Raw genomic sequence first — 14,297 nt, forward strand, 5'->3', positions numbered from 1 at the left:
CAGAGACCACTGTGCCGGAGCTCTTCATGGAATTGGAACGCTATGGGGAACACTCCGGGTACAAAATAAACTGCCATAAATTGGTCTTGTACGACCCACGGGGCAGGGAAACCTGGACAACATTGCCAGGGCAACTAATTACGACTACGGAAGGCTTTCAGTACCTCGGGATTTACATCACCCTTGACAGGAAACTCTCCCTGCAGAAAAACCTAGAAAGGATCATGCTGAACTCCGTAGCGGACATGGACCGCTGGAGACAGTTGCCGCTTACGCTTTTAGGCCGAGCGGCGATGTAGAAGATGATCATCCTCCCCAAATACTTATACGCCCTACAGAATGAATACTACCCGCTACCGGACACACTGCTGCCTAGAATTCATTCGGATCTCAGGGCTTTCCTCTGGCTGGGTAAACAACCTAGAATAGCACTAAATACCCTACAGAGACACCAGTACAGCGGAGGAATCTCGTTACCTAAACTGGAGGCCTACTACTGGGCGGAACACATGACCCAGATAAACGAATGGCTGCATACCCAGGCAGACCACCCCACATATGCCCTAGAACGACACAAACTGTCTCCGCACAACATACTGTACTATCTATACGGGGGGTTCTGGGAGGGGACAACTTCTCCCTGCGAATCTTATTACATTGCTTGCTTGGAACAAGGCCACAAAACGTACTGGCTGGGAGAAGAAGCCCACCCGGCAGACGCCTCTATGGTACTGCAAATGGCTGGCCGAACTTTATAAACTCAAGGGATTTAAGCGGTGGGATGACATCGGAATCTCCACCATTGGAGATGTGGTCGCCAGGGGGAAATTAAAAACCTTCCTGACTCTAAAATCGTAGGCTTCAGCACACACAGATATACAAATACATGCAGTTGCGTCATGCTTGGCGGACTCAAAACATACACCTACCTGGGCTCCCAGAATATGCACCACTAGAGGGTCGGCTCCTACAGGAACAGATCCAGGGGAAGGCGGTCTCACTCACCTACAAAACCTTAACCAACAATATGCTGGGGGATCTGGCGAAACTTAGAAACACGTGGGAGGAGGAAGTGGGAGAACTGGATGACCTAGATTGGGAAATAGTATTGATGCACCCCAGAGAGGTGGCGATCAAGTCCAGGCTACGTCTCGTCCAATATAATGTACTACACAGGACTTATTATGACAGGGTGAGACTAAAGAGAATGGGGAAAATAGACGATGCCACATACTGACGCTGCCATAGAGACAGAGGAGACTTTTTATCACATACTATGGGCATGTGACGTGATTCAAAACTACTGGAACCACATATTTAGGGAGTTGAGAGAGATACTGGAGGTCCCACTTGTCCAGGAGCCCAAGCTGGCCCTTCTGGGAATGACTAACGACGTGGACCTTCCTCGCCCTCTCCTAACCTTCCTGGTTCTTGTCCTGGTGGTGGCCAAAAGGGATATAGCAAATTACTGGGGGTCGCCGACTCCCCCGGAACTGGAGGAATGGAGACGAGGATTAGATCTCTATATGGCTGCTGGAAGAGTGACCTATAAAGCTAGAGGGTGTCCTAGGAAGTTCCGTAAGGTCTGGGCCAGGTGGCGCTATTATCACGGGTTGGATGGGGGCTGGGAGGGAGATGAGCTCAGCACTAGGATGCAAAACTGCTTACACGTCCTACAGATGGCTTGGAAGGAGACACTTAGAGATCTTTGCATATCGAATATACGGACTTTGGACAAATGGGATATGTAACGCACCAGCAAAGTTGGATTGTGGAGGGGTGGGAGAGGGTGTAGGGGGATGAGCACGAAGAATTACATGACTGTACTGTTGAGTTATAACCAAAATGCAAATAAAAATGTTTAAAAAAAAAAAAAAAGAAAGCTGTACATAGCAAGAAAGGTAGTGGTAAGTTTAGTGATCCTGTTAAGGTGATCAAGATTGGCAACAATTCTATTCAAGTAGCAGGAGGTAATTGGTGGAATTTGTCTAAGGTTGTTAAGGCTAAATCCAAATCCAGTTCAGGGAATTGTTCCATTAGCAATGGTTCTGAGTGTGATGATGGATGTGTTGCTAGTTGATCTACCTCTCTGTTACAGAATGGGAGAGTTGCCGATCAATCTACCTCCCTGTTACAGAATAGAAGAAGCACAAGAGCCAGAGTCGTCCCACAAAGATTTAAAGATTCGTTTGCACTATGTTTTAATGAATAACTTTACATTGTTATATTATGTTGTATTTTTCTTTTGTTTATGTTTTAAGGAACGGAGATATGTTATATTCTATGTTACGGTAAAGCTATATCAAAAGCTCTGTGTTTGTGAGCAGTATTGCTGGAGTCTTCTTGCTGTGCTGTGGTTAATGGATCTGTGATGTCACTGTATATAGAATGTTATGTTTTCAATGCTGTGAGGTTAACAGGACAGTTGAAGACTGCTCGCAGATGATGAGCTGTGTAGATCCAATACTCTTCATTAAACTCAGCTTAAACTCAACTTGCATCCAGGATTTATTGAGTTTATAACACATACCCTTACTGGGAATACCACTGACGGCTGGAAGAATAACGAGGCGTACTATCACCCCTTGGTTAGAGGAGGGGGTTAGCATGGTGTCGGATGTTTAATGATAAACAGCTACTGGATCATGATAATTTCATAAGAGAGACTGGAGTGCCAGACCACTTGTATATACTGCATGCAGCGTTAATGCAATATGTAAAAACACACTGCGCCCCACACCGGCAGGAACCCCCTACACATGAATTGGTTAAAGCACTTTATTATATAGACAGAGGTAGGCACTTAATAAGATGGTTATATGTAGAGATCCGTGGGATGTCATGCTAGAAACTACTAAAGCGCAAGACTTAGATATTATTAACACCCACAATAACTCGCAATAGAGTAGGATTCCAAAACCACCTCAAACGTAACAATTGCAGACGCAAGATTGTGTTCCACCTATCAGGTGAAGTTGTAAATGTAATTTACACGTAGACAGGCTGTTTTTAAAGTTTTAAAGTGTTGATGTATGCCAAGCTTTGGACAACAGGTATATTCGGAAGTTCCCTTTCGTAACTAAATGGACTGGAGAGAGGGGGGAGGAGGGGATACGTTGGGGGTCTTTTGTTTTATTGCAGACTGAGACATGTTGGGCTGAGGTTTCATAACTGGTTTGGACGTTGGGAGTTTTAGCAAAGCTGTACATGGCACTCATCACTGGCTTTGTAGATTATTTGAAGTGTGAACAAAATGTACGAAATGGCATTACCTGGCTTTCTTTCCTCCACGTGGAAGAAAATATTGTAGTTATGATAATAACTGTACCATCCCACATGAACATAGTACTGCATCAGTTCTATTATGAAAAATAAAAACTATTAATAAAATTTGTTTTTAAAAAAACAGTGCCCACTGCAAGTGTTTGAATGTAGAGACGAAACAAACAACAATACATTTGACTTTGTCTGGCTGGCGTTTAACGATACTGCCAGGTGGTGCACAATCAGGGAAATGTCCAGATGATTGATCCAGTTTCAGAGGCGACTGGCTTTTTGGCACAGAGCCCAGAACCCCACCCGCTTAGCTTGTTGCAATACCACATGGTAGTGATGCTGTAGTGAGGACCTAAACCAGTGCAATAGGTATAGTGACCACTTGTCCATGAGCGTGTCAGTCAAGACTTAGTTGAATGGTAGCAAGGGCTTATATAAGGTCAGCCCAGGCTGTAAAAAGTCAGTGAGGACCTTAGGTTTTGTCTCAATAGATGGCAAATGTAAGTCCAGGACTTCGGAAGCTCGTCTGATGATCACAACAAATGACACTGTCTATTCTTTTGAAGGACCGGCAGGAGACTCCAGCACAGTGTTAGGAAAACTGTCTAACCCACTGGTCTCTTGCAATTCCAAATAGAAATTGTCATCATATTGTGGCCGAAAATCACACTCATCTCCTTCATTACCAAAGAATGGCTTGCTTTGGTGAGAATCCAATACAACACATTGTTGGTGAGCTGGGCACCTCCTTGGAAAAGGTGCTGATTTCTTTGAGTCAGAGTGGACTGGGGTGGGTCACATTCAAACTATTACAGGACTTGACTTCAACCAAGGGCGAGAAGGATTCGATTCAGAGCCAGACAGGACAATACAATCAATGTCCTCCTTCAGCACTGGCAGCTTTGGAGCCAGCGTAGAGAGGGCAAGAACCTGCATTGTGGTGCCGGATGTGGAATCAGCTCCAGAGTGGAAGCTGAACCCAAAATGGGTTCAGGAGGTACAAACAGGGCAGATGACAGATCGCCACAGGAAACCCACTTAGAAGCCTCTGAGGATCCATGGGGCCTAAAGGCGTGCCAGAAGGAGCCGGGAAGGTTCAAAGAAGTACAACATGGCTTCCTTGAAAGCCTTGATTCCGCTGCTGGCCCCGTAAATTTGGGGTGCATCGGATCAGCTCTAGGATTGGCTCCTCTGCAGGTGATTCGGACCAGGATCGAGGCGCCCTTTGACATCTGTGTGACTTCTCAGAGGGAGAGTGACAAGACTGGGATGAGTCCCACTTGGCCTTCCCACGTTTTTTCTTAGACTTTGACTTACCAGAAGACTTAGACCATGAAGAAGACCGGCCCCAAGAGCGGGAACAGTTTTACTCTCTTGACCTTGACTTAGAGCGGGAGTGTGGCTTACTAGACATCCTACAGCGTTCAATATTGTACAGCCCAGCTTTGCAATTCTGGATCTCCTTCAGATGCATAAAAGTGCACTCCTCACACAATTTCAAGTTGTGGTTCCAACTCCAGTACCAGATACACACCTCTTTTGCATCTGGCATAGACATCAAATAAACTTTAGGCAATCGCTCCAGATCAGAGTAAGAAGGCGCAGAAAAAAGAATCGGACACCAGCATGCTTTGGTGGAGGTTAGATGCTGCTCCAAACGCCACTTCGGGGGCAGAACGGGTTTGAGATAGAGCCACACAACGCCATCTTCGGCCACGCAGGAGCTTTGCTGAAAAAATCTTCTGGATCCAGTTTGACGTCTGGGGATATTCTAAACTTGAGGAATCAGTGGTTGGAAGTAGCTATCTCCCCCCCAAAAAAATCAGCAGTACTCGTTTCACATTATGAATTATTTTTTGTGTGAAGAGCACCCATCTCTAACAACAGTAACCTATCAGAACTTTCAGCACATCTGCACTTAGGTGTTAGGAAAAACACTTTCACACAAAATAACGTTGCCAAATTAACAACTGGATCACTGGTAGAAGATGCATAGGTTTTTGATTTCATGTTTTATGTTTCTCTTTATCTCCCCATCTGCCAAACATCCCAGGCAGTAGTTGGCTCCTCACTAAAAATTCTAATTTAGTGACTATTCCCAACACCAACTGTGCACACATTCTATTGCTGCACTAAACATTCTTCTGCTGCATGAAAAAATATTTAGACGTAATATTATTCAGCGTCCAGACTGCTAATCGTTAAATTATATTGTGCACAATGTATTGGAGAACCTCAACTTCCTCTTTAGCATCTGAAAATATTACTCATGTTAAAATGGGCGAGAATGACTTGGCCACTGAAATGTAGACTGAACAAGAAAAGCGTCTATGGATTAACTCTCACTCTCGGTCATGGAATGATCACCTTGGTTGTTATAGGTGCTTTGAGCTGAGAATTATAAGAAAGACAATAACTTGCAGAAGCTTTCGTGTATGTGACTGCAAGGAGTTTCTGATGAAGATGTGAATTTTCCCAAGAAAGTAACTTGAAGGGGCATAAAATTATCAGAATAGCCTAAATCTAGGTTTAGCCCATAGACAATCTCAAAAATAACATATAAGTGTGTTACCTTTCCTAAAAGCATTGCCCTTGCAGTAACACTCCAGAGCTCTCCTGCTGTTCCGAATCTTCTCAAACAGGTCACCAGCCTGCAAGAAAACGTGAAATGGAACCACTCTTAATAATGGTACATGATTAAAGAACCAGAAGACACAACGAGGGGCACAGTCATGCTGCAGATGCAAGCAGGAGCACAACACCAGGACTAATAAAGGAATGTTGCTTTTCCAGCCAGTGATGAAAAATACATACAAGATAATTCACTGTTGTCTGCACTTAACTCTGGCTTTAAATTCCTCAGGTAGGATATCATAATATATAGAAAGCTAAACTATTTCAAAGGCAGATATAACAGAAGTATATGTTGCCTAACATATTTTGAATGTTGGAGTTATCGATAGAAAGTTCAAGCATTGAAAAGTAAATTAGTATTGCAGGGAATCTTTAAGAAGCCCCAAAGAGCTGTGGCACTGGGGGCTCTTACCCTCTCATAGAATTCTCCTTTAATGAGAGACGCTGTGATCCTTTCCACGACTTCGGTGTCCACCATTAGCTCATCCCTGCTGATGGCGAGACGGGCAGCCTTGGCAGGTAAGCCAGCTTTCAAGTAGAGGTTCACAGCAGTGACATAATCTCCTTCCTGTTCCCTCACTTCACCTGCCTTTTCCTCCTGCTGGCTCTCAGTCAGCCATTGGTAATAGCTCCGCTTGAGGTTTTCCAGTTCAGGGTGATTCTAACAGCAGAAAAAGGTCATTATCAAATGTGAATATCTACTGTTGCTTAACAAGCAGCTGATCACCCTCACCCACAAAGCCCACTTGTTTTGCTTTCTTACACATAAGTCAATGCAACATGGTTAGTTTCCACACTGAGATCATTATATGCAGCTATTCAATCAAGGTGGAGCTATGAAATTAGGTCTAGGTGAATATATGGCTGAGTGTTTTCTCTGAGATTTGATAATGTCCCCCAAAATTCAGGTGATTTCCAAGTATGTGAGGAACAATTAGTCTGCTCAAAAAATCCTGGTTAGATACAACAAAACAGAAAATGTTTCTGGTTCCCTCCTCTTCAGTGGAAGTTTAGGGAGGAGATTCACAAAAAAAAGGGAGGGAGAACAGAAGAGACTGGGAATTACCTTAGAGAGTGGGGTGGAAAAATGTTCAAGTGCAGAGGAGTCAGGAAGTCATGTTAACGTTTGCAATAAGATAGTTAAAATAAGCTTTACATTTTTGCCAACCACACACCCAAACACTACAATGGTTAACAGAATGGCAAAGTCTATATGCAATACATATTCCGAATTCACAATGTATTAACAGGTTTTATACCACTGGTAAAGTTCTAGCATTTTATTTGTGAAAAGAACAAACTCTCTTTAGCTAGCAGCTTGGATTTCAGTGAGTGCAGATGAGACAGACAAGACGTCCAGAACAAGAAACCACTGTTACACTTTTCTTGATACCATCTTCCATAGTGCGGAATGAAGTGTGAGATTATGATAAAACAAAACAACACGTGGAACATGGGAGAGTCGAGAGAAGAACAATGAGAAAATAAGGGTAAGAACTACATCAGAATAATGGGAAAGAGTGAAGAAGAGATCATAGAAAAATGACAACAAACGAGGTAGAACGCGTCACAGTTACTTCACCTTTGCTTCGGCGACGGCAATGCAATCATCCCACATGTGGAGCTCCTGGTACATCTCCATTGCTTCAAGGACAGCATTCTGCATCAACAAGAACACGCACCATTGGATCATCGAATCATCATCAAATCTTACCACAAGTATTGGCTACAGGTAACTGTGCTTATGACCATCTTTAATCACTTCATTGGAAGATATAAAACAGAGCACATAAAACGTCCCTTGTAGTTTATTTATGTACCGTGGGGTATTAGCATGCATAGAGAACTGTTTACATTCCATTAAATGACAACATGATAACTTCTTTACATTTTCACCGCCCTCACCCCACCACCAACCGAAATTATTGCAACTTATCGTTTTCTGGTTTGCATTTAACTCGTTGAATTTTCATTCAATTACAGCATTAGCTCACACTTCCCTTTCACAGATATATTGCAACTTGCTATTCTTGTTCAAACAAGGCTTTCCATTTTCAGTGGATTATAGGTCCTGTGTTCGGTCTCTCACCTGCTCCAAAAAGATCATTTCTGCCAACTTGTAGTTCTTTTCTAGCATTGCTAGACGAGCACGCACTTGATAGTATTCTGTGCCGTCGCCTCCCTGTAAAAAAGCACAGGCTCCGTCATATCAAGAGTCCAAGTCAGAGATTTCGAAGTCATTTAAAGATAACCTGCAAGAGAGTTTTTTACTTTTCAGATGGAAATTAGCTATGCCTTAAAACGAAAAGGATAATCACCAATAACACTAGTTCTCCTCAATTGGTATCATTCATAGATGTGAATATTTCAAATTCATGAAAAATTGTTTTCCTAGGGACAAGAACAACACATCACGAGGAAGGAAAATGCTGCTTACCCAGTATGAATCTTTTCTTGGCATGTAGAGCTTTAGATTCACATGCTTTGCATAGCCTGCCATCTAGTGTTGGGTCTGGATGCTTGCACTTTGTTTTTGTTCAAAGTCGTCCTTTCAGTGATAGTGCGCATGGTCATCAGCTCCATTGTTAGATTGTTCACGTCACAGGGTGATAATGGAGTTAGTAAGAGTAGTAAGAGATGTCCATGTATATATGTATCTAAGTAATATATTACTGCAACAGGTATATGTACCGGGTGAGGCGGGTGGGTGCATGTGAATCCACAGCTCTACATGCCAAGAACAGATGCATACTGGGTAAGTAGCATTTTCCATTTGAGGCATGTGAACTGTAGATCACATGCTTTGCATAGATTATATATCAGTTATCTCCCAAAGCGGTGGCTAACCTGTAGCTGTTGCAGTCGTCTGAAATAGTGTGTGTAAAACTGCTTGGCCCACACTAGCTTGCTGTCTTGCTAACACATCTACACAATAGTGTTAGGTGAATGTGTGAGGTGTAGACCATGTTGCAGCTTTGCAGAAGTCATCTATGGGTATATTCCCTAAGAACGCCATAGAAGTCCCTAGTTTGTGTGTGGAGTGCGCCCTAGGGGAAATTGTGAGTGTTTGTTTTGCCTTTGCATAGCATGTCTGAATGCACTTGACTATACACCCTGCAGTGCCTGATTTTGATATAGGATTGCCTTTATGTGGTGGCGCACAAGCGACAAACAGTTGTTTTGTGCTTCGGAAAGGTTTTGTCCTTTCTATATTGTAAAGTAGTGCTCTCTAGACATCTAAAGTGTGCAGACCACGTTCTGCGACAGAATCTGGTTGAGGGAAGAACACAGGCAACTCAACAGATTGGTTGATGTGAAAGGCAGAAATGTCTTTGGTAGGAATTTAGGGTTGGTCCCAAGAACCACTTTGTTTTGGTGTACTTGTAAAAATGGTTCTTTTATGGTGAGTGCCTGAAGCTCACCTACTCTCGTCAGTGATGTGATAGCTATGAGGAAAGCTACTTTCCAAGTGAAAAATTGCAGTTCACATCTATGCAATGGCTCAAAGGGTGGACCCATCAGTCTGGCAAGGACAATGTTGAGATTCCACACTGGAGCAGGTGGAATTCTTGGAGGAATGATTCTTTTAAGCCCCTCCATAAATGCTTTAATGACAGGCACTCTAAAGAGAGATGGATGTTGTCTGTTCTGTAGGTATGCGGCTTCGCAGCAAGATGTAAGCGTATGGAAGAGCAAGTTCAATTGGAATGCTGTAGATGTAATAAATAGCAAATTATGTTTTGAACTGAAGCGCCCAATGGATAGATTTGATTGCTATTGAAGTATATCACAAATCTCTTCCACTTTTCTGCATAGCATGCTCCTGTGATCGGACGTCTAGCGTCTTTGATGATGTTTATGCAGTCTGGCAGTAGATTAAGGTAACTAGACTCTAAGATTTCAAGAGCCAGATCGCAAGATTGAGATGACTGGGATCTGGATGTCTTATCTCTCCATGGCTCTGAGTGAGAAGGCCCTGTATTGGAAAACAGCAAAGGTAGCCTCTACCTTGTGTTTGTGGACCTGCGGGCGGCATTTGATCTGGTTCCGCGTGAAAAATTGTAGAAGGTGCTAGCAGACCTGGGACTCCTGCCATATTTATTAGCCGTTCTATCTAGGCTCCACGTAAACAACTTCGCCCAGGTCAGGTCTGGTAGGCATGGCGAACTCACAGATCAATTCCCTGTCCAAAAAGGAGTTCGCCAAGGGTGCGTGTTTGGCACCCACACTATTCAGCCTCTACATTAACGGCCTTGTGGAACATTTGAATGGTGTGGTAAACAATGATGCCCCTAAATTGGCTACGGGTAGAGTGCCTGCTCTGATGTTCGCAGACGACACCCTGTTGTTGTCTAGAACATCATCATTAGGTCTTTTACATCTAAATGGCTAAACCTAATAACGAAGTCTGCCCTGCATGTAGTTATAAAAATAAGAATGTAACTCATGTATTGTTTTTCTGCCCTGCCTATTCAGCAATTAGAAAATGTTGGCTGATTCCTATTTGTAAGAATTTGGGATTCTTGCATTTTACACAGGCCTGCAGGATACTGACCTATGATACCCACCCTCCCATTGTGTTTGCGGTTTCTCATTATTTACTCAGTATGTGGCGTAGAAGGCAAACTTTTCTAACCTAATTGTTGTACTTATTGCTTTTATTTCTCGTATCCTGATAACTTGTAGTTTAATTCTCTTTTAACATTTTATGACTATTTATTGTTTTATTGTTTGTGCTGATGTATTTTATGTGCACTTTTATGGTCATTTGACCGAAATAAATTTATCAATGAGAAGATTAGGAGTGAGATGTAGTTTTTGGTGAGGAACTACTGAGAGCTCCAATAGGGTTGTGAACCACGGTTGCCGGGCTCATTTGGGAGCAACTAGGATTAGTGTCAGGCACGCCTGTCTGAGCTTCCGAGCCACTAATCGAATGAGTGAGAGAGGCAGAAAATCGTAGGCAAATATCCCTGACCAATTCATCCATCGTGCATTGCCTTTGGACAATGGATGAGAATGCCTGGATGCGAATTTTGGACATTTTGCATTTAGGTTTGTGGCGAACAGATCTATGTCCGGAAAGCTCCACATTTGGAAGAATGGGAGGAGAACTTGAGGGTGGAGTTCCCATGAGTGAATCTGTTGTCTTTGACGACTGAGCAGATCTGCACTCTAATTGTTTATTCCTGAGAAGTGTTCTGGAAGGAGATACATTTTGTGACGTATAGCGCATCTCCAGATGGTTTGTGCTGGAGAGTGTCTTCCCCCCGTTTTTGTATGTAGTACATTGCTGTCAAGTTGTCTGTATGGATCAGGACAGCTTTGCCAACTAAATGTACTTGAAACGCTTTGAGCGCTGGAAAAATCGCTAGGAGCTCTAGATGATTTATGTGAAGTTGCTTTTGTTGCAGGTTCCAGATGCACTGAATTGTATGCCTCTATAGATGAGCTCCCCAACCAGTGTGCGCTGCGTCTGCCGTTAGCACTATCTGTGGAACCGGGTCAATGAAGGGCCACCCTTTTGAAAGATTTTGTGTATTCCACCACTGCAGAGCGTGATGGGTACGGCCGTTCACCAACACTGGATCTAATAAGTGGCCCTAAGCTTGGTTCCACTGACGTGCTAAGCACTCCTGAAGGGGACGCATCTGGAGTCTTGCATAAGGGACTATTAGAATGCAAGATGCCATCATCCCTAGTAACTGCATAAACACCAGAGCTGGTAATGAGTGTTGAGGCTGAAACTGGCAGAGTAAAGTTTGCATGTTGCGGATTCTGGCGGGATTGGGGTAGGCCAAAGCCTTTTGTGTATCTATTGTGGCTCCCAGATACCCCTATGTGTTGGATGGTTGTAGATGGGATTTGGACAGATTTACTGTGAACCCAAGATCGTGGAGCAACAGCACTGTTTTGCGAGTGTGACATAGACAGCTCCTCTGCGAGTTGGCTTTTATTAGCCAGTCGTCCAAATATGGGAAGACATGAATGTGTTGTCTTCGTAAATGAGCTACAACTACTGCCAGGCATTTGGTAAAAACCCTGGGTGCTGTAGTTACTCCAAATGGGAGCGCCTTAAACTAATAGTGCTGTCCTGCTACTACGAACCTGAGGTACTTACGGTGGAGCAGGGTGTATTGAGATATGGAAATAGGCGTCCTTTAAGTCCAGAGTGGACAGCAAGTTGCCTTGTTGAAGGAGAGGGAGCACTTGCTCGTGTGTGACCAAGTGAAAGTGGTCCGAAATATTTCTGGAGCCACCCCTGTAAAAGGAGCGATGAAAGGAACCCCTATTCGCAGGTAACTGCAAAACCCCTATGGACTTTGCGACTTCTGTATCTTTTTTTATTTTTTCCAGCACGGTGTCACCTGATGGACCAAAGAGGAGCTCTTTGTCAAATGGCTGGTTGAGAATAGAGGACTGTACCTCAGGTTTGAAACCTGAAATTCTTAACCATGCATGTCTGCGTAGTAGTACGCTGGTGTTTACTGCGCGCGCTGCTGTGTCTGCTGAGTCTGCTGCGTCTAGGGTGTACTTGATGGCGGTATTGGTGATAAATTTGCCTTCCTGAATAAGATAATTTGCCTTAGATTTAGGTTCATCATAATGAGCCCTATCATATCTGACTAACAAAGCCTGAGCATTAGCGATGCGCCAGTGATTAGCCACTTGTAAGGCTACCCTGTTGTCAGAGGCATCAATTAACTTAGACTCCTTATCAGGAGGAAGCGCCTCACCAGTGGTCTGTGAGTTAGCTCTCTTGCGGGCATTGGGAACTTACAGGATCTTTGAAAACCTCATCTGCGTGTTTAAGCATCCCCTGACGCACTGGCAGTGTATGGGCAGTTTTTTGAGAGGAACTTAGGGACTCAAACAAGAAGGCCTCCACTAAAACCTCCTTATGCAGTTCCACCTCATGATAATGAGCAGCCCTGTTAAGAAGTTCAATACACCCTATATTATCGCCAGGGGGTGATGGTCTGGTCAGGGTCATTGTCTGTGATTGGGTCAGTGTCCTAATCCTTCCATGGGTCAACATCCTGTGGGCTATCCTCATCCCCATTCTCAGCCCATTGATCCTGTGGGTCAGGTGTAAGTGGTGGTGGGGAATTACTGGGTGTGCTGAGTAATTGAGGATTAGTGGCTGAAGGAGATGGAATATATGCTGGTGAAGGGTTAGAACCCACATTTTTTCTCTTCAGGGAAATGTGGTACTCTTCCTGGTGGCCCATGTTCTTTTTTTTCAGGCAATTTGGCATGGATATGACCAGTGTCAGGGTTTATACCAGTTACTTCTGTTTCGGATCCGACTGTGGAAGATTGGACCAAGGCTCTTTTGGTGGAGTCTTTTCATCTTTGCCCGCTGCTTTTGGCGTTGAAAGTTTCAGTTCCAAACTCTTCGGTACCAAAGCTTTACCGTAACAATTCATTCATATGCTATTGATCATCACACCACCATAAACCCTTGGCCATGCACATCAATCCACCTTGGATATAGTCCAGTACCATAAAGATTATGGGCGATATTATATTATCAATGCTTGAAGTGTGCATGGATAAGCCAACAAAGGTACAGCATTTGCAATTAATCTATCAAAGCCTTCCATATCTTGCAAAACGTATCTTTCAGTCCTCACATCCTAGGAAAGCATTTTGATAGCCATTTTCATCCAGAGATGTCTCTACCAATCATGAAGAGAAGAGGAGGATATCTGTAAGCACTTAATATCAATCTCATATTCAGCAGCCAATTACGCATTGGCTATCAATGCCAAGTCGTTGTTGGACATCCTATCCATGATTGGGAATCCAAATCAATCTAAATTAATGTCTCTTCTGAAACAATATGGTTTCTCCTCATCCAGAAGGTGGTGGGCTTGCTGTTTGGATATCGGCCGCTTGACGTTTTCGCTTCTTCTAGATTCATTCAGAAAAGGGGGTGGTGATGAACAAAGTGTCTGAATTGAGCAGACCACTCTTACCCAGTCCAAAGATCAGGGCTTGATCCATCACCGTTATTTATCTCACTGCCCCATCCCAGCTCAGAACCTGGCTATATGCAAATCAGTCTGTCCCTGGCCCAGTGCATCATGGGAACAGGGCAGACTAAACTACCAAGCCAATTCTTCACCAGAAAGGAAACAAGCTACCGGGGACCGGTTTCTGGCATTTCAGCCGTCTTCGGCCCGGCTTGCTTGAATCCTGATGGAGCAGTGAGAAAGGGACTCATGTCTGAGTATACCCTGCCACACCTATAGTGGCCAAAATCGATTCAGAAAAGGGGGTGGTGATGAACAGAGTGTCTGAATTGAGCAGACCACTCTTACCCAGTCCAAAGATCAGGGCTTGATCCATCACCGTTATTTATCTCACTGCCCCATCCCAGC

At 43.8% G+C, this 14,297-nt stretch overlaps 1 protein-coding gene across 1 annotated transcript in view; it reads right to left on the reverse strand.

Annotated features, from left to right (window-relative positions):
• IFT172 (intraflagellar transport 172) overlaps positions 1–14,297 on the reverse strand; it is a 1,181,874-nt gene that overhangs the window by 717,018 nt on the left and 450,559 nt on the right. The window contains exons 20-23 of the mRNA XM_086928171.1: positions 8,000–8,092; positions 7,493–7,570; positions 6,323–6,571; positions 5,849–5,927 (exon numbers count right to left, since the gene is read on the reverse strand). Of these exons, the coding sequence (XP_086784297.1) occupies positions 5,849–5,927; positions 6,323–6,571; positions 7,493–7,570; positions 8,000–8,092 (499 nt within the window). The remainder of the gene's footprint in view (positions 1–5,848; positions 5,928–6,322; positions 6,572–7,492; positions 7,571–7,999; positions 8,093–14,297) is intronic.

This window comes from Lissotriton vulgaris, chromosome 6 (assembly GCF_964263255.1).
Source record: "Lissotriton vulgaris chromosome 6, aLisVul1.2, whole genome shotgun sequence".
In the NCBI taxonomy this organism is placed as follows: domain Eukaryota; kingdom Metazoa; phylum Chordata; class Amphibia; order Caudata; family Salamandridae; genus Lissotriton; species Lissotriton vulgaris.